General features: G+C 44.5%; 1 protein-coding gene across 1 annotated transcript in view; it reads left to right on the top strand.

Annotated features, from left to right (window-relative positions):
* The first annotated feature begins 5,563 nt into the window (after window positions 1-5,563).
* Window positions 5,564-21,475, top strand: part of LOC129333261 (uncharacterized) — an 82,751-nt gene continuing 66,839 nt past the window's right edge. Inside the window, exon 1 of the mRNA XM_054984825.1 lies at window positions 5,564-6,070. Coding sequence (XP_054840800.1) covers window positions 5,909-6,070 — 162 coding nt within the window. The 5' untranslated portion in view covers window positions 5,564-5,908. The remainder of the gene's footprint in view (window positions 6,071-21,475) is intronic.

The raw sequence follows: 21,475 nt of genomic DNA, 5'->3' as shown, positions 1-21,475 counted from the left end.
GGTTCTCATTTAGAGAATCCATACTGAAGCTCCATAAAGGAGTTGCAGAATGATTTTCATATTAAATGCATGCAGGCCCCCTGGAATATATTTGCCTCTCTTGGAAAAGAAGTGTTCAATCGCTGACACAGAAGGTTTAATTTTATTTATTACAAATTTAAGATGAGATTGCCAGTTAAGATGGGATCAAAAACTACACCCAGTTATGGGAATTTGGAGACTTGTTCTAATTGAACACCATCAATTCTCCAGACTACAGGGGGCGGGGCAGGGGGGGTTGCCTGCTCCCAGCGCCGACAAAGAGGGGGGTGCTGGGCACAGCTGCTGGCCGTGGAGCTGGCGGTGCCAGCACTGGTGGCTGAGCAGGAGGGCTGGGAGGCCGCCTGCCATGCCGCCCCCGGCTGCCTGCTGTGCCGCCTGCTGCACCTGGCCCGCATCTGCTGTGCTGGCCAGGAGTGCATACTGGCAGCGGTAGCATGGGGCAACTGAGTGGGCAGCCTCCCAGCCCTCCCACTCTGTTGCCCCATGCTGCTGCCGCTGTCAGCACGTCCTCCCAGCTGGGTGCAGCAGCTGCAGGCCAGGCATGGCAGGCAGCTAGAGTGGCGTGTGGAAAACAACAAATATAACCGTCACCAACTAACTAATACTACTCAAAAGAATATTCAATACTGTTATATGCAAAATTACAAAATTTACTCATACAACATTAAACATCCAATTCAAATAGAACAGCCGTATTAGGGCACGTGTATTTCAAAAGAAATTAACATGGGGAGGAAAAAAGTTTTCAAGCCAAACCCCAATGTTTTCTTTGCAGAAACACAATCACTTCAAATAGGGCTAAGAAAAGCCTCCACATAAATGGGTACAGATTTCGGTATATACAAGGCACATATATGTTGCTCCAAACAATTTTTCAAAACACTTAGAGTAAAGTCAGCATATTCTAAATTGTAAATTGTATTCTAAACAGTGGCGTGTGGGGCAACTGAGCGAGAGGGCTGAGAGGCCAACCGCGCACTGCCCTGGCTGCCTGCTGCTCCGATGGGGTGGCTGGCTTGCAGCGGCGTGCCTGCATGATGACATCACGCGTAGTGACATCATCACACGGTCTGGGTGAGCACACAAGTGCTCACAGGGGCGGCGACAGCCCTGGAGCTGCCCCTGGGTGCTGGCAATCCTCACTATGGCCCTGCCAGACTAAGGAAGAAATGTTCTTGACTTTGGAGAAGACCATAACCTTTGATTTTGAGTAATTAATCTTAAGTTCTTCATGTTTAGAGTAGTTTGAAAAATGACTTAAGAGTCTAGTCAATCCAACCTGAGTGGAGAACATAAGGATAGCATCATATGCAAAAGTTAATGCCCTTGAGGATAATGCCTTCTTCAGAATTCTGCTGAAGATAGGACAGTTGCAAGGTTGTTCAGATACAAATTAAAAAGTAGAGGTGCTAAGGGGCAGCCTTGCTTCCATAAGTTCTTCCTTTTCTCTGGAGCGGGCTTGAGCCACCCAGGAGGAGTAGAGATGTTTTTATCGCCAGAGTAACCTTTTATCAATTGAAGTATGTTCCAGTTTTCCTCGCAGCCTGCTCCTAGATATGGTGTCAAAAGCTCTCTTAAGATCTATGAATGCTACACACAGTTTACCTCTAGGTGGGGAGGTGTATTTTTTGAAAAATTAAACCGTGGTCTTGAGGTGCAAAGCCCTTCCTGAAGTCCATTCGTTCCCACTCAAGGATGTTTGAGTTTATCCATTCCTCTAATTTGAGGTATAGATATGAAGTAGACAGCTTTGCCACTGATAAGAGAAGACTAAGATGTTGTTAGTTTGCTGGACCTGACATGGAACCTTTCTTAATAATTGGAACAATAATAGAGTGTTTCCAAATGGGGGGGAAATAAATAAATGTGTGAAATAGTGAATTCTGAGCATTAGATGCTTGAGGTTTCATTCATTTTATGTACTTATTTCATTGTATACTGGATGCTGTCATGGGGATAAAAAACACCTGAAAAGCATATGTAAAATAAGCACCATCCCTTTGGTAAAAATAGCCATCCCTTTTGTCAGCACATGAGAGGACTTCCAGGGGCAGGACCTGTAAATGGAACTCACAGTCAGCTAAGGCTGGAATAAGGAGGGATGATGAGAGCCAGTTTGGTGTTGTAGTTAGAATGTTGGACTAGGACTAAGGGAACCCAGGTCTGAATCCACGCTCTGGATAATTACTGGATAATGTTGGGCTAGTCACTCTGTCAGCCTAACCTCCCTCACAGGGTTGTTGTGAGAGGTGGATTATGTCAGATGTATTAATCTTTATTTCTCTGGCAGAACTTTCCTTTTAATGCAGCTGTGGTGGAAGGAAAAAGACCCGTTTGCTCTACATTCCTAGGAACAACTTCTTTCCATTGCCTTATACAAATGAATGAATGGTGGAAACAACTAGTAACAGCAACTTCTGAACTGCTTGGTTTCACTCCAGCAGGCAAAAGGAGAAAATACTCTTTGCTATGAGGGTGAAATGGCCTCACACATGTGGATATTTATGCACCTACCCTTTTATGTATGTTAAAAAATACCCAAACCTTTAACAACATTACCAAAATTACTTTGGAAATTGTGAAGGGAAGCATCCTACTATATAAAAAGCAAGCCATATTGGCGATGACTCACCTTTTATCCTGGTGCAGGCACACTCTGAGGGGCCAGTGAGTGCACCTGCACCAGACCTCTGAGTGGTGGCCGCCACAGGAAGGTCCAGTGCACTGGCCTGGAGGAGGCCACTGCAGGAAGGCCTGGCATGGGCTGCTTGGCCTTCCAGATGTTTTCAAGACTATGAGCACTGCCAGGGTGGTGCAATGGCCCCTGGAGTGCTCCAGTGCTCTATAGCAGGCCGATTTCAGTCCCAAATGGTCCAGAATTGGCTGGCTATGCAGCCCTGTGGTAGGCTTCTCTGGAGGGCCGCACTGCCCTCTCAAGCCTCTGCAGTGGGGTGGCGTGGCCCTCAGAAGGCCCCAATAGAGCCTGTTGTATTGTTAAACACAACAAGCTTTGTTGCTAGTGTTACATATCATTGGTTGTTGGGCACTATCTAATAGGCAGTCCTTATGGTTACACCAGACTTGCAAAACAGCAGGGCCATCTGCAGGTGCCACAGCTGCCCATATCTGCGCATTCTCTGTTGTGGCCCTCTCCTTATGGAATGGCCTTCTTGATGAGGTCAGAAAGGCTCCCACCCTCTTGGCTTTCCACAGAGTATACAAAACTGAATTATTCAGATGCCCTTTTTTACACAGGTAATAGGGCTGTACTGCAATGAAATGGTTCAAAAAGATGCTTTGATAAAGGAATAGGGACTGTAGACTATACTGCTGCATACTGTCTGTTGCTGTAAGTATGCTCCTACTTGGTCATTTCTGCAGCATTTAATGTGTCATGTTTAAATGCTTGTGCTTTGTTTCAGCTCTGTATCAGATTTCTGCAGTCCAAAGCCTACTGCATTGTTTATTGGATGTTCCAGCCTGTTCATTGCATTTGATTTACACTGTGTAATCTAATTTGAGTCTCAGTGAGAAAGGCAGACTGTAGATAGATAAGTAGATAGATGCTGGGGTGGGCTGTAGCTCTATGGTAACATTTACTCTGTATGCAGGAGATCCAAGCTTTGATGCTCTCCCCGCAGCATCTCTAATAAAAAAAATCAAGTAGTAGAGGATATTGATATTGATAGACCAGTGAACTGACACAGTATACAGCAGTTTCATGCATTTAAGAACACAATATACTGTCCATTCTTGGAGGGGGTATATTTTGGCTTTTCCAGAGGATAGTTTGAAACTGCTATAAAACCCTGACTAGAGACAAAGCTGGGACTGCTTTATAACACTATAGCCAGGATGCAAAAAAGTTATCATCTACACATTGCTTTACTTATGAACAGTATACAGACCTTCAAAACCCTTCTGGGGTAAGAAAGGGTTATGTTCACTACTCTTCTTTCCCCAATGGTAGAAAACACTGCCAGACAGAGGCAGACCTATTACATCTTAATATGACTTTTCCTCCATGGTACATTTGTTCTTCTTCCCTCTTCTACTTTATATTTCTAACAAAACTGCAAGGTAGGTTAACCATGTTGAGGATGATCCAAGGTTACCCAGTGAGCTTTATGGCTGAAAGAAGATTTCAGTCTGACACTCTAAGTATTGCATTGGATCTCTTAGAGCTGGCAATCAAACTGTGGCTTCAAGAGCATTTACTGAACTGCAGCAATTGCTTATGTGACTGCAGCCCTAACAAGAGGTGATTCAAGGTATGGGGAAGGTTCTTGTTAATTGTGATAGAATCCCCTTCTAGAGACATGTGAATGAAATCTAGCCTCTGATTTAGTTTTAGAGCTTGGTTCTATGCATGACTGGAAATAAGCCCCACAGAGTTCTGTGGAATTTACTGTTCAGTAGGTAAGCATATGTTGGATCACAGCTCTTCATTTGCACCATCCTGACAGGCTTTTGGCAGGAAAGGGTCCTACCTTGCCTGTTAGAATGATGCAAACTTGTGTTGGTGCAAGGATGTGCAAGCTGTGGCATCACACAAAACACTTTTTCAGGCAGAACAGGAAGTGGAAAATTCTGTGCTCTACTTCAAGCAAGGCTACTTATTAATGCAATTAATTTCAGTCCCTTCCTGTAGATCAAAGTCTATTAAAAACATTTGGCACATGGAACACACATCGAACAATTCATTGACCAGGAAGATATTGCAGGGGATGTTGCAACGAACAAAAGAGTGAAAAATCATTCATTCTATTGTTATATATATTTAATGAACGGTTATGAATGTTCATTCCCAGAATGGAGTACATTTTGTCTGTCACTCATTCTGTTTGGCAGGTATTCTGTCAGTCACTGGTCCAAAAAAACTGACAGCAAGCTAAAATATGAGCTCTACAGAAATGTAGATAATCCGAAGGGGTGGATGCTATTATAAAACTGTCGCTTCTGCATAATCTAATCTAGCCTGAGACAGAGATGTTTACGGGGGACACTCCGTTGGAATCTACCTTCTTCCAGTCATCAGCCTCTCTCAGCTTCGCCGACCTCACAGGGCTGTTGTGGGTATAAAATGGAGGAGGGAGATCTGCATATTCTGCTTTAAACTCCCAAGAGGAGGTCGAAGCAGATAAAAACATAGCGGATAGCTAGATCAGCCTAAAGTTCCGGCGCATGTCGGAGAAGAGACAATCCGGTTTAAGGAGCTGCAGCAGGCAGCAACTGTCGCTCCTCAAGAGCCAGCACCTTTTCGGGTGAAGGGTGGGGGTCAGAGAGTACCCCGCTGCCCTTTTGGTTTCCCTTTAAATGGAAGCCCTGCCCACTGAAATTGACACAGTCCTCCTTGGCTGGCCAATCGAAGCGTTGGCTGCGTGTTCTGTTTGTTGCGAGTTTCACATTGCGAGAAGGCAGGAGAAGGGAGAGCGTGTGCGAGTGGGAGAGGGGAGGAGTGCGGAGGAGAGGGGGGAAAGGGTGGGGGGCGCGGCCGAGGAAGAGATCGGGCAGAGGGCTATGCCCGTGAGCAATGGGGAGGAGTGGGGCAGAGATGGCATAAAAGTTGGAGCGTTACGAGGAGCAGCGCCCTGGGCCTGTGCTTGGAGAGCGGTCTCAGTTCTCCCTAAACTCTTTTTGCATCAAGTGCCTCTTGTCCCCTGCAGAAGGGAGTTCTGGCAGCTGTTGCTAACGTTGCGACCTCTGTAGCCTATAAAATCCAGTATTTGCTCTCTATGTTTTAAAAGCCATTTTTTAAAAAACAAACCCCAAATATATTGAACGAACAATACAGGAGGAGGAGGATTGAATTTCTCTGTGGCTTGGCTTTCTCCGGCGTGAAGTTGGATGTACTTAGAATTGCTGAATGCAAGCGATTCTGAGCTCCTCCAAGCGTGGCAGTAGCAACTATAGATGTAAGTGTGTGCTTAACTCTTTCCTGGCTCCCTGGATTTGTACCATGCTCAAGATCCTTACCAAGAAGCTCAGGAAGCAGAGTTTGAATGAGATCCAGCCCTTCAAGTTAAAGGTAAGGAAAGCTTCCCACCCGCCCTTGAGGAGTGTAATTCTTGCAGTTAAGTAACCAGTGGGCACTAGTATAATGGGGCTAGTAACTTGCCCTATGTATCCTGCCCATTGTGTGAGTTGAGTTTGAGTTGGTCTGCATACAATCAGGCCTGTTTCTTTGAATGAATACCATTTTGTCTTTGTCAATGTAGGTCTAATTCTGTTTGGGCAGCCCAGTCCTTAAAGTACATATAACTATGAATTAGTGCATAAAGCTGTACCTTTTATTTTGGGGGAGATTGAGGGTTTTTTTGGATGGGCGCGTGCATGTGAAAATAATTTTCTGAGAAGTTGATTTAAACAATACCTAGCGCAAACCACCAGGAATTTTTCAGCAGTCCAAAAGCTGTAGCCATAGCTGCCGTTGCTTAGAAGTAAGTGCCTTTGGAGTGGGATTTACTTCCAAATAAAAATGCTTAATACTGCACTGGTTGCCTGCAGTCTCATGCCCTCATACTTAGGAGTAGGCCTTATTGAGCTGATGGGACTAGTTTCCAAGTATGGACTTGTGGATCAGGCTGTATATATAACTGCTGTGAAAGTTACAACTAGATCTGGAGTTTGGTGTTTAACTCATTTAAAAGTTTTTGTTGCCTTTGGGATTTTGTCAGATATAGTATAAATTCTTAAACAATGGACAAGAGGCTCCAGATGCAGCAAGGCAGAAATGAGCAGTATCCTCCTTCCCCCAATGATATGTAAAAATGGAATGGAGGGGCAGATGAACTACAGGGAAGTGTGTTAGTCTCAGCTCCTACAGACACCATTGGGAGTTCAGAGTAGTCCCTGCAATTGAGGAATCTTCACGCGGAAGCTCAAAAAATGGTTATCGTGGTAAGCTGTGGAGATCACTTATTGTGACTTTTTTGTGGTATGAAGACTACCGAAAATGTATTTCTGCATAAGCTTTTGTGAATCGTTTATCACTTCATCAAATGCATGATGTGTTCATTTATATGGCAGAAATATTTCTACTCAAAGTTACAAAGAGAAGCTGGTTTAAAGCAATATCTAGTCAAAAGTTACAAACTATTTGCAGTGGAGGAAAGAAGAGCATATGTTTTCATATAGTAGCTTTGATCTTTTCTTAAAAGAGTATGAATTCTTCTTGAGAAGCTGCTGGCTTAAAGCTGCAGCTGATTCTTCCTTGCTCCAAATAACCTATTTCTCTCTTCGCGTATCCCATTGAGGAATGGTTAGCTCATTCATAGGTGTACTGACTTCTTTCACTTACTATAGAAAGGCCTGCAGCCTTGAATTTATAGTTAAGTGCAGTTTTGCAGCCTTTGGTGCAAGATTTAATTGTGAAGTCTTTGTGCAGAATTTAACTGTAGTTTATTAGCTGATGATGCCTGTGGGCCCTTAAGCTTGTTGGTTGATACAGTTAAGGGCTGCTGGTTCTCTGTGGTTTGTTGCCCTTGGCATCAGTACAGTTAGAGCGGTCCCTCAGTGGAACAGGCTTCCTTGGGAGGTGGTGGGCCCTCCTTCTTTGGATGTTTTTAAGTAGAGGCTGGATGGCCATCTGACAGCAATGCTGATTCTGGGAACCTGGGCAGATCATGAGGGGGAGGGCAGGAAGGGTTACGTCACTGCTTAGTTCTCATGGCCCCATCTTACATGCCCAGGGTAATGCTGATCGCCACCTTGGGGTCAGGTGGCAATTTTCCACAGGCCAGTTTGGCTAGGGATCCTGGAGTTGTTTTGCCATCTTCTGGGCATGGAGGGCATCTTCTGGGCATCTTCTGGTCATAGGGGCAGTCGAGGGGGGAGTTGTGAATTTCCTGCATTGCACAGGGGGTTGGACTAGATGACCCTAGAGGTCCCTTCCAGCTCTATGATTCTGCCTATATATTTTCCCAGTTGGACAAGTAGCTGCTCTGCAGGAGTATTTTAAGGAAAATAGCAGCCATGGGGGGGGGATTGGGAACTTCACCCTCTCCCTCACACAATAGTCTGAGTGCAAATCAGGCCCCTATAGAGCCTGACTTAAAAAATAAATCTGCTGGGGAATGCCATGCATGGAACTTTCAGCATCATTGCAGGCTTGGCCCCAGGAAGCAAAATGGAGGGTGTGGTAATGCAGATAGGAGTGGACTCAGGTCTCAGTAGCTCACAAAACAAATAGGATGCAACTGGAAAAACTTGCTGACCCTCGCTTCCATACCCCAGCAGTGCTTCCAAATGTAGTGCTGTTTTGACTGTCTTGCATTGCATGGAAGAAAGTTATTCCCTCTTTTAAAAACAAAGTGCTGGATTAGGAACACCTCTACAGCCAATAGGAGCTGCATCGTTCTCTTCCCTTGCTCTCATAAAACTGTGTGTTCTGTCCCCTGGAAGATTCTTGAGTGGCTGCATAATGTGCTGATGCACTGTAACGCTCCTCCGAGGGGCTTTGCAATATGCAGGCCCTATTAATACCTTTGTACCCCACTTAGCTTAAGAATTGATCTAGTTTGGCATAGGCGATTTTCCTTTAAAGCATATAATGTAATGAATAATCTTTTGCGTTTGCATTTTATAGAAACTGTGATCATGCTGAATTGCGCATTGACAACAGAAGAGGTTGTTGTCCAAGTAATGTCAGTACCATTGAAAATTGTACTTGCATTAATAAGCCATGTGAATCCACAGATTCTGTTTCACAGACAGGTATAAAAACCTGTATCTTTTGCTGTGAAATCAAGAGCAAGATTAACAATACAGCTAAAAGATAACGTGCGTGTGTGTGTGTTGTTTGCTGTTATTCTTGAATGACAGCCTTTTGCATCATCTTGGTTAATAGTTGCTCTATCATGGCTAGCAGTTACTTCCCCATGACTTTGTGTAGCATAGTGGTTAAATAACTGGACTGCAAATTGGCACTCTGCTGGTTTGGATCCCACTACTGCCATGAGCACAGCAGGTGGCCTTGGGTAAGGCACTCTTTTCAGCCCCAGCTTCCTAGCTATACTGTGAGGATAACATTGACTTTGTTCGCTGCTCTGAGTGGGGCACTGATCTGTCGAGAAGAGCGGTATGTAAGTGCAGTTATTACTATTTAAATGTTTTTTGTTTTTAAATTCTTGGCTGCTAGCACATTCTGCAGTAAATTCCACTGATAAATATTCTTTTGCTCATATCTCGGAAATCGTAGGCAAGTTCATATTTCTCTAATGGAGAAGGCTGCAGCCTGTGGGCTGGAAATCTGATTCAAATCTGGGCTTAACCTTGAATTCTTCCTTTAGTGGCCTTGGGCAAGCCACTATTTCCCAGCCTCCATTGGCAATAAGAAAGATTGAGCAGGATTGTTGAAAGTATTGTATCATATAGGTGCAGTATTTTGTGTATAAAGAAGTCTAGGAGTCTTGTCGAAGGCTTTCATGGCCGGAGAATGATGGTTGTTGTGGGTTTTCCGGGCTGTATTGCCGTGGTCTTGGCATTGTAGTTCCTGACATTTCGCCAGCAGCTGTGGCTGGCATCTTCAGAGGTGTAGCACTGAGAGATCTCTGTCTTTTGGTGCTACACCTCTGAAGATGCCAGCCACAGCTGCTGGCGAAACGTCAGGAACTACAATGCCAAGACCACGGCAATACAGCCCGGAAAACCCACAACAACCATCATCTAGGAGTCTTGTTAAATAATAGAATGCCTGTTATCTTTATTTCTATTTTACGCTTATGATACGTTTGTGCTCTTACCAGTCCTGTAACCTTATTGAGTCATTAGTTAAAATTTTTAAGTGTGGCTGTACCATTGTTTGATTCAGGGCATTTGCCTTGCTAAGTGTGAGATGGGTCTGCCTAAAAAGGAGAGGGCTGAGCTCTTCAAAGATGCCTCAAGTCTGACTTAATTGGGCCAGGAGATGGGAAAACAACCAGCTTCCCTGCTTCTCCCAGTATGTGTAACATAGGGACACACAACTCTTTGCATTGACAGTTATGCTGAGGATCTGTGATCCAACACTTTCTGTGCCAAACCTGCTTATAGGGAAGAGGTTGCGTGAGCCACATTGGGAAGCTTCTAACAAGTAGCTTATGATGCAGAGTTCCACCATACATATGCATGACAAATGGTCCTTTGTTCATATGGCTGCATGCATGGTGAGAGTCTTCAGAAAAGTGTTCTCCAGTTGTGTCACAATGAACTTAAAATAGGCTTTTAATAACAAAGGTTGAAAAAAGCGTAACCTCAAGATTTGATCAAAAGTGGTATTTAAAGTTTGTAGTCGCTCCAAAATATACTGGGCATGAGCCAGGATAGCAGCCTTTTCACGGTTAACATCCTAGTTTGGACATTCTTGTTGATCTTTCTAAACAATTCCAACTATGTCTTCCCTAGTCTCAAAACAATACTTACTGCATGGTAACTTCTTATGAATCACTTTACTTACAAGGCTGAACAGGATGTTTGGGAGTGTTGTTTATAATCGATATTTTTGGGTGGTTCTGTAGCTGTAGCTTGATCTTCTACTGAACTTCAGCTAAAATCCTCAAACAGCTGATAATTCTTGCTCAACAAAAGTTATTTCCATCCGCTTTACTAGAGAGGCTATTTCTCTCATTCTTTTTCTTTTGCTCTTAATAGATGTGTTCAGCTCTTTTCAGAAGATGGCTTCCTTCCTATTTACTGCCATTGCATGCTTTTCTTAATTAGTTCTAGGACTGCAGTGCATGTGAATAACATTGAAGGCAATTATCAGTTGCCATATCCAGTATGTACATTTGGACCTGCTCAGTATTACTTCTGAATGTTGGCCATTCTCTTTTTGCTTCTCAGTGATTTCCCTCAACTCTGTCATCTCCTCCGCCACCCCTTCAGATACTTCTCTTAGGAGGCTTTGATACTCTTGCTTCTATCTTGGGAGGTGTTTACAGGAACCCTCAAGACATTCTTAAGTGATTGTTTTGCTTAGCTATGTTGAAAGTGATACATAGCATCACTTAGCAGGTGGTTTTTTTGACTATATTTTGTTGCTAGATGATCCATGAAGATTTCTTTTGATGGTCAGCTGAGGGTGAGCTCAACCCATCCACTGGAGTATTCCAAATAAAAATAGGACTTCTGTGGGTGCAACTGCACCTACCAGCATTGTATCATTATCTGTGCCAGTTACTGATGATGCAAGGAAGTGAACTTCCCTTGAATCTTCTCAAGTCTGTGGACTGAGGCATCATGATAGAAATAACACTGTTTCCTTGCTTATACCTGGGTGAGTGGAGGTGATCCCCAGAAACCTTGTTTTCCAACACAGGGAGCTTTCCTTCAACTAACCCAGTATCTCCTGGGAATGCTCTTGGCAGGTGTTCTGCTTTCCCATCCTTGTGAGAACGAAAATGGAAGAACTAGTATCAGTTGCATGGCTTATGCTTAGTGCTTGTAGACCTTGATTCCCTCACTGTGTGGTTTAGGAGATGCTGGGAAGTCATTGAAAACCAGCAGAACTGGCCTCTTGCCAACGGATTTCTGTTTAGTACAAATATTTATTAAGCAGGTTAAACTGTAGAATGGCGGTTTCTCTCTGGAGAAAAATGAGTGTGCAACTCGAGGGAGGGGAATGAATTCTGTTCTGTGCAATTGCAAATATTCCGCACTGTATGCCTTGAGACCAATGACTCTGACAGATTTAACCACAGGCCTGTTTAAAAGAAGGCTTTCTTTTTAACCCCAATGTAACTAGGTTTAATATAGGGTTAAGTTATGAGCAGGGCCTTCCCTCTTGCACTCTTGTTCATGAAGAGTCTTGCATGTGTTCTAATAGCTGGCAGGAAAACCTGGATTTATAATTGGGACCAATTCACATGTTACAAAGTTCATGTGTCTCTGGGCTGGGAATTTCACGCTTGGAGTTTTATTCCTATGCATGTGTGGGCCTAGGACCAGGATTACAGCATGCAGGGAGAGGGGGGCTTATGAATTTCTCCACTACACAGACCTGAAATGGCTCCGGAAGCTATTATTTGCCCTCTTGAGGAAAACTATATTTGCTGATGATTACATGTAAGTTTCTCCAGAGAGGGGCGGGGGGCAAATAGTTATCTCCCTGAGTCAATTTGGGAGGGCCAAGGCTCAGTGGCAGAACATCTGTTTGGCATGCAGAAGGTCCCAGGTTCAATCCTAGGCATCTCTTGTTAAAAAAAGGTAAAGGTAGTCCCCTGTGCAAGGATGTGAAAAACCTCGAGACCCCGGAGAGCTATTGCCAGTCTGAGTAGACAATGACCTAGATGAACCAATGCTCTGATTCCATAAGTTCATGTGTCTCCTCAGGCCAGGAAAAAGCGTGGTGGGGGAAAGCTTAAGCCTCCCAAACCTTTAGCCACATTTCTGAATTGGTTTCACATGTGTCTGGGAACAAAGTTCCCAGCACAGAACTGCCAGTGGACATTTGAGTGAATTTAAATTTTTTGCTCCATTGGTTTGTTATGGTATATTTTGCCAGTGGGCTGTTCTCACTGTGGGCAGGGTAAACTGCTTGAAGAACCCAACTCTTATCAAGCCATGCATTTGCATGATCGGTTATGTGCAAAACCCTTCTATTCTCACAGGTTGATCCCGCAAAAACAGAAGTATAGATAAGTATCCTTTGCATAAACAGTAGTCTAATTATAATAATCCTACAGACACACAAGGTGGTGAGTGACATTGCATATCAAATACTAACCAAAGAGGCTTGTCAGAGCTGGGTCTTTAGTAAGGCATGGAAGGAATGGTCTGTGGATACTGGATTAACTGTCAAGCAGTGGCAGGTAAGGAGGAGGGTGCATTTTGGGAAATAACAATGTTATTAATAAGTAAGAGCTGAATGGTCATTCTGTCACTCTTCACGACAGTCTGATCCCCTCCCCTAGAGTCTCACCAAAGCAGAAGAGTTTTCTGGAATTACTACAAGGCCTCCTTATTTGCTGCTGCAGGTACTAAAAATCAGAATATTGTCTTTTAGAAAGATTTCCATAATCCTTGGAATGTGGCAAAGTTAGACATCTACATGAAATGCTTCAAAATTAAGTTAGTTTGAACAGGCAATTCTTCCCCACCGCCGACTGCTCTTCTGTGTTTCTAAACCTCCGTCCTGCTCCTATCTAGTCAGTACCCAAACATCTACATTCTAGAAAATGGAAGATGTTCTGCGCTTTATGCCACTTGGTGTCTTATCTCCAATGCTTTGGTTTCTTTATCTTCAGTGTCTTCCTGGTTGCTAACCACTGTCACTGTATTAGAAATACAGCCTTGCCTGTTGGATCAAAAAAACTTTATTATATATTTCAGGAATTTCATATTCCACACTTCTAGCTATAAAAATCACAAATTTGAACATAGTAAAGATTCCTTCACAATCTCACCAGCCTGTGTACACTCCTGCAGGTGACATAATGACATTGCTAGCAGATGTGCTGACATCATTTCCTTTGTCCCCAGCATGTCATAATAAAGCCATGGTTTTGAGACAGACACCATAGAGGTTTTGCTCCAAAGCCAGAGTGGCTCCAGCAGGCCTCTGGGGAGCTTGTGTTGCAGGCAGTAAGTCTCTTCCTACCCCCACACGATCATCCCCTGCTGGTTACAGGGAGAACTGGCAACAATGGGAGCCAGCCGCAAAAGGGCTGCCTGCTACAGGAGGCAAAGCTAACCACAAACTGTCAGGGAGTGAGGTCATGCATTATTCTAACAGTAACACTTCAACATTTCAGGCAGGTGCTCTGTTTAACAATCTGTCTTTTAAAATGAACATATTGTTTAAAAATATTTTCTTGCTTACATGCAGCTTATCTTACACCCAGCTATTTCCCACCTACATATTGAGCAGCCCCTCAGTTTTATGCGTGTTGTAGTGTACGCATGTGGCATTAGTTGGCAACTGGCTGACCACAGATGAAATCTGTTGCAAGCATTATAATAATAATATTTGATTTATATACTGCCCTTCAGGACAACTTAACACCCACTCAGAGCGGTTTACAAAGTATGTTATTATTATCTCCACAACAATCACCCTGTGAGATGGGTGGAGCTAATGGCATACTTTGTAAACCGCTGTGAGTGGGCATTAAGTTGTCCTGAAGGACGGTATATAAATCGAATGTTGTTGTTGTTGTTGTTGTTGTTGTTGTTGTTATTAGAGATCCTAGAAGCTGTGATTGACCCAAGGTCACCCAGCTGGCTTCAAGCAGAGGAGTGGGGAATAGGGTTGCCAGCCTCCTTGTAGAGGCTGGAGATCTCCCGAAATTACAACTGGTCTCCAGGCCACAGAGATCAGTTCACCTGGAGAAAATGGCTACTTTGGGGGGTGGACTCTATGGAATTCTGCCATGCCAAGGTCCTTTCCCTCCCCAAACCCCGCTTTTTCCAGGTTTCACCCCCCAGATCTCCAGGAATTTCCCAACTTGGAGCTGACAACCCTAGTGGGGAATCAAACCCAGTTCTCCAGATTAGAGGCCTGGCGCTCTTAACCACTGCACCAAATCGGCTCTGACCACTAATCCCTTTACTTTCTCTTTCCCTTGTCAAATGAGAATTGAATGAGGGCACATCCTCTTGTAGGGTTGCCAACTTTGGGTTGGGAGGAGCTAGGATTTTCAGGTGCCTGGCAGTGGCAGGCAAACTCCTGGGGGTTTGCCCCTTGCCCGCCAATCAGGAGGAGGTCACTCGCCACTGGCAGGCATCCCAGGAACACGTGGTGCATGCACTCCCAGGGGGTGTGATATTACTTCCAGAAGTGATGTCATCACGCTGGCTGCAGGAACGCTCCTGTGTTTCATTTGGGACCAGTTTTGGCCCCAAACAGGCCAAATCAGCCCCACACGGCTTCCGTGGCCAGCACAATGACACCGCTTCTATAAGTAACATCATTGTGCAGGTGCTGCAGTGTGTGTACAAAGAGACATGCCACCAGCATGAGGTAAAGGTCAGGTTCCCCCCTTATCCCACCAGGAGGGTATAGGGACCTGACAACCCTAGTTGAAGCTTGTGTAGAACAGGGTTGGTGGGAGAGGGACTTCAGTGAGGTATATTGCCATAGATGGTTGTTGTGGATTTTCTGGGCTGTATAGCCGTGGTCTTGGCATTGTAGTTCCTGATGTTTCGCCAGCAGCTGTGGCTGGCATCTTCAGAGGTGTAGCACCAAAAGACAGAGATCTCCCAGTGTCACAGTGTGGAGAAGATGTTGGCATGTAATTTATATCTACTCAGGAAAGTGAGTTTGGGCTGAGTCATCCTGTAGGAGTTTCCCAGGGTGTGGAATGCTAATGGAGAGAGGTGTCACTGTATCCTGAGGAGGTTCTTTTGCATATGGATTGGTGCTTGATATGCTAATCTTCTCTGCAGGGCTATTGTGAGATGTGGAGTATTTCGTTAGCCTGGTGTTTTGCAGGGCTGGAAGCCATGCTCTATTCATTCTTAAAGTCTCTTCTTTCCTATTGAAATTGTGTTTATGCTTGTGAATTTCAATGGCTTCCCTGTGCAATCTGACAAAGTAGTTGGAAATGTTGTCAAGTATTTTAGTGTCCTGGAATAGGATACTGTGTCCTGTTTGAGTTAGGCTATGTTCAGCCACTGCTGATTTTTCAGGATGGCCAAGTCTGTAGTGTCTTTCATGTTCTTTTATTCTTGTCTGGATGCTATGCTTTGTGGTCCCAATGTAAACTTGTCCACAGCTGCAGGGTATACGGTATACTCCTGCAGAGGTGAGGGGGTCTCTACTGTCTTTTGCTGAACGTGGCATCTGTTGTATTTTTCTGGTGGGCCACCACAGCTCGTTCTCTTGCCGCCGCCACCGCTGTGCCCCTTGTCCCTGCCGGTGCCAGTTGCACAGGGACGGCGGCAGCCACGGTGAGAGAGCTGGTCACGGTGCCGCGTCACCCAGGGAGGAGGTTGCCCAGGGAGCGCCCCCCCCGCCGGCCAGGTAAGTGTACGCAGGGGGGAATCGGGGGATCCCCTGCCCCAAGTGCGGGGATGGCAACCCTATTTAAGACAGAGGCACAAAACTTCCTTTCCAGCATTTTAAGCATGCTCTGTTCCCTTTAGATGTTACACGCTGGAGAAAACTTGGAGAATTTTTCACCTTTGAGATGGTAAAAATGAGAGGTTGATGCAACAAACCCCCTAGCCTTCAAGCTACAGCAGAAATTTACTTTGTAAATAAATGCAGCTTTATCTTCCTGCTGAGACACAATCAACATTGCTTAGAATCCTGTAAACAGTAGCAATATATTCTTGGTAGAGCACATGGATGCAAAGTTCCAGGCACCTAGAAGCAGTTGTGTTTCCTCTCTTTCCTACCCCCCTCCCTGCTCAGTACATGCCAAAATACATCCAGGCACATTATTCACCACCACCACCACCACCACCACCACCACCACCACCACCACTATTATTATTATTATTATTATTATTATTATTATTATTATTATTATTATTGGATTTCTAGTCTGCCTTTCCCGCGAGCGGGCTCAGGGTGGATTACACTGAACAGACAAAATACAGTAATAAATAAAGTCTACAAAATCAGTTTCATAAATTCCAGTTTCAGTGGCACTGGCAATTCCACAATCCTGCAACCCAGAAAAGAGGGGGTGGAGTCGTGAGTAGATATTCAATATTCGTTACTCTTGTGGGGGGGGGCAGATAGTCATATAGCCCCCCACTGATAGGAGACCGGCCAGGAGGCTAATTTGATAGATCTAATCCCTGGCCTCAACCATAGGCCTGGTAGAACATCTCTGTCTTACAGGTCCGCTGAAAAGATACAAGATCTTGATGGGCCCGAGGATCCTCCAACAGAGAATTCCACCAGGTTGGAGCCAGGACTGAAACGCCCTGGCTCTGGTTGAGGCCATTCAAGCTTCCCTGGGGCCTGGGACCTCCAGTAGGTGTTTTCCAGATGACCTAAGTGCCTTCCGGGGATACATATGGAGAGAGATGGTCCCTCAGATATGCTGGTCCCAGTCCGTTTAGGGCTTTATAGGTTAAAACCAGCACCTTGAACCTGATCTGGAACTCCACAGGGAGTCACTGTCGCTGCTGCAGAATCTAATCTGTTTTGCCTGTCTGCTAGCTGTCAAACAGTTTTACAGCTGTACTGTAACTGTGGTGGTGGAGTTTCATTTCCTTGTCTTGTGGAGGCTTTTATATTTGTGCAGTAGGAGAGATGATTCTCCCCAGGGTCATTGATGGTTGAAACAGGTAATTGAATAATTACCTCCTGCAAGGCTATGCAAAAATGAATGTGCATGAAATGACACAATTTATTTAGATTTTTATATTGCCTCTTCCTTGAACAAGGCTTGAAGCAGTTTGCAACATTAAAAGCAATTTTAAACAATAAATATTATATATTAAAACTGAAAAACACTAGAAACACTGATGTAAGCATCAAAAGCAAGTAGTGTGTTTATAATAGCTTGTTGGCTAATTTTGTTCACTATTAATGACTGGTTGCCAAGTGGCATACAACAGGTCTGTGGGTAAGTGGTAAGGTTGCCAGATCCCTAGGGCTTAAAAGCGGAGGACAGGGGTTTTGTAGGGGGCGGGCAGGAGAACTTACCTCTCACATGCATGCTCTGGACCACTTCCACGTCACATCGGGAATGACATCGTTTCTGGCATGTCGTAGAAACAATGGGTTGCGCTAAGCACCAAATGGGTAAAAATCAGTCTCCAATCTAGTGTTTGGGACTGATTTTGATCCAGTTGGTCCCTTGTGCAACCCCGTGCTTCTGTGTCATGCTGGGAATGATGACATTCCTGGAGCAACATGGAAGTGCTCTGGAGCGCATGGGAGTAAGTTCCATCAGTGCCATTTCTGTTCCTTTCCCCCTGCCAGCCAGGTGAGAGATGTGTGGGGAGGGGAGTAGAGACTGGGAATGGGAGATCCCTAGTAAGTGGAGAAAGTAGGACTCCCATCAGACTATCTGAGAACTTGAATGCATGAAACACTGCTGATTGTACTGTAGTGTTTGAGTATGGGAATAATAACCTGATGTTAGGGTTACTTGTCCTCCAGTGGGAGTGGGGGATCCCCGACTCCCAGCCTCCGCCACCACTCACCTGGCCAGTGCGAGGGAGCGCAGGGAATGGGCTGAGGAGCTCTGGGGCATGCAGAGTTGCCAGCAGGTCAGTTAGCTACCTTCCAGTCTCACCTGAAGTCATCAAGAGCAAGAGTCCTGTAGTACCTATAAGACTAACAAAATTAGTGGTAGGGCATGAGCTTTTGTGAGCCACAGCTTGCTTCTTTAGATACTGTATCTGAAGAATTGAGCTGTGGCTCACAAAAGCTCATGCCCTACCACTAATTTTGTTAGTCTTATAGGTGCTACTGGGCTCTTGCTCTTTTCCACTGCTACAGACAGACTAACAGGGCTACCCATCTTAATCTGAAGTCATCATTTTGCTTAATTGTAAAGGAAATAAGTGTGATCAACAGGTGGGATTTACAAACCATTCCCTCTTGCTTCTGGCATGCTGTCACTTGCTCTATTTCTCTCTGCTTTGCAGCAAGTATATAACAGTTGCTCTTCAGGAGTGCACAGGCGCTACGCCTTGCAAGATCTGTGCCTTCCAAGAGTTGGCAACTTTAGGCATTTCTTTCTTCTGTCTCCCAGCTGTTATGTGGAGGCACTGGCAGGAGAGTCACAGTCCTGGTTCTCTGGTCCCCTTAGTCCTGCTACTGCTGATGAAGATCGTTTTTCCTCGCTTTGGTCTTTAATCAAAGTCTACCTATTGCTGTGTTCTGACACTGGTCAGTCACATGCTGCTGAGAGGCTCTCAAACTAGTGATTAATATTAAGTAGATATTTGAGAGTCCAGGATGTGGTCAGAGTTGAACTCTGAGCATGGCTAAGAGTGGAGAGTGGATCGTCTCTTTTGTGGATTTTTATTTTAAGAAGTCTGTCTCAAAAGACACATACCACATAGTGTCCCTGGGATTACTTAACACAAATATTCAAATGTCTGATTTAAAATGTCAACCCTCAGTCTAGCTCTACACAGGCATCTGTCAGCCAAGACTGCATCAGCCAGCTGTAGTCCAGCCTATATTGCACAATTGTGTCACATGCTGCTTTAAAAAACAAATTAGTGTTATGGTGGCTGCTGCTGTGTGTGTAGTCCTGTCTGCTTTTGGCATCAGAAGTGCTGCCCACATCATTATGGAGTATTCTGCATGCAACTTCCAGATTATCTACTTGGATGTTGCATCTTCTAGGTGCCTCTTTTTATCTTCATTTATATGTGGTAAACGCAGGTGTGTTGCATTTGTTCTTTCATTCCTTTGGCAAGGAGACAAATGTACAATTATTGCATCATCAATTAAAGTTTAATTTTTAGATATGTCTTCAGTTCTGTCAGTCAAAGAAGTTAGTGAAAGAAGAATTTCCCATAATAGCAAAAACAATGATAATTGGGATTCTTCATTATAGAAGGGGAAAAAGGGTACAGGACACGTGTGAGAAGAACATGAGGGGTTTTTTTTGAAAAAAGGTGTTGGCAGTTGCACATATCAGTGTGATGTCTCTAGTTTACTAGCTGAAATTCCTAGTACAAGAACTGTTAAGGTGTGGTAATATTGTTCCGCTTTATAAGATTGTAGATTTTTATTTGATTTCAGAAGTGGAGCCATCTTGGAAAATATGCAGATTTTTTTATGGCAACCATGATGAAAGTGGTATAATAATAACATTTGTTATAATGCTCACATAATGTGAGCTGGAGACGGCCAGAGCATTGCCTGATGCACCAATGATACATACAAGGTTTTGGCTAGCACATGTTTTACAACATTATTTCTGCCTTGAGACCTTTCTCCAGTCAGTCTACAGATTTAAGGATGCCAGCCACCCAATGGGATTCCCTGTTCCCAGCTGCTGCAACTGCTTACCTGGCCAGTGGTGGTGGAAGATGTGGGGAGGCTGGCTGGAGCACTCAGTGAAGAGGCGTGCTTGCTCTCTGCAGCCCCAACAATGGGTCAGCAGGAAGAACGTTTACATTTTGGTTTGATTCCTAAGGAATCGGCTCCGAGACCCCATCACATCCAGTTTAAGCTGTGATGTCATCATGGCCCCATAGAGCATGTGCGTGCACATTCTCCACACATGTGAAAGAAGAAAAGCAGCGCCTCTCCCCCTTTTCAAGGTAGGGGGATCTGGCTACCCCACCAGAGAGTGAGGGCTGAAGAGCAGGCTTGGGCCCATCAGCAGGAGTCCTTTCACTAGAAGTGAGCACCTGGCAACCCTAGCTGGGTGTCACAGCTGAAAAGGCCCTATTTTAATTCTCAGGCAACACAGGAATCCTTAGTACATATCAGGATTTTTTTCAGAAGCTGTTTTTCAATCTCAGAACTGTTTTTCACCTCTCTGCCTCTACCTGGCTCATACAGGTTGCTCCTGCTAGTGAAGCCTGTGTGCTCTCACTGCCTTGGATCCACTGCAGGTTACTGCCAGAACATGTAGATCACATTACATAATAATAGATCTGAAGAAGCTGAAATACCTCCCGATTCCTTGTGCAATTCCTTCTACAGCACCACCAGTTCTTTGGAATAGCAGTACAGTCCAAACTTGTGTGAATAAATGAATTATGGTGAGAGCAGAGTGCTGAAGCTGTTCTTTTCATTGCATGATCATAAGCACAGCAAGCAGTGCTTGGAGTGCAAATTTAAACTGAAACCGTTCCCAGGTTGCCTGTAAAAGGACTGGTCTGCAGGGCCACTTTTGGTCTAATCACTTCTGTAATTCCAATCAGAGGTAGTGCATCTTCATTGTGGACTATTTTGGTAACTTTACAAACTTGCCACTCCGTTATTCTTTCTTCATAGATCAATAGGTATTCTTTCCTGAAAGTTTTATCATCTTCTGTGAAAAATGTGTGAATCCCCCCATGAAATCTTGAGCCAAGTACATTCTTGTGAGTCTTCACTGTTGTGTGATATGTACTTCATATATTTCAGATGAGTCCCCCCACCCCTTTGATGTGTTTCATTTATTTCCCCCACCCCTTGGGTGTGTTTCATATATTTCCAAGTGAGTTTCATTAACTTAGGCAGATCTTCCCTTTGCCTAACTGCATCATTCTGATCTTTCCTATTGAGTTGTTCACCCTGGCCTCCTTGTAAATCCCATCGGAGCATTTTACTTCATTGCAGGGTCGGCCTTGATTAGTAATTGGATGGGAGACCTCCAACAAAGACAAGGGTTGCAGAGGCAGCCAATGGCAAACAACCTCTGTTAGTCTCTTGCCATGAAAACCCCACCAGGGGTCATCATAAGTCAGCTATGACTTGAGGGCACTCTCCACCACCACAGTGCCTTGCGTAATTAGAACTTAGTGAAGGTTCCAGTCTTGTTTCACAAGCCTGTGTTTCAATGTAGAAGGTTGTAACATCAAACCGTGGACTACAGGG

This window comes from Eublepharis macularius, chromosome 1 (genome assembly GCF_028583425.1).
Source record: "Eublepharis macularius isolate TG4126 chromosome 1, MPM_Emac_v1.0, whole genome shotgun sequence".
Taxonomy (NCBI): Eukaryota; Metazoa; Chordata; class Lepidosauria; order Squamata; family Eublepharidae; genus Eublepharis; species Eublepharis macularius.
The sequence above is the reverse complement of the archived record's forward strand: the minus strand, read 5'-3'. Positions and strand labels throughout refer to the sequence as shown.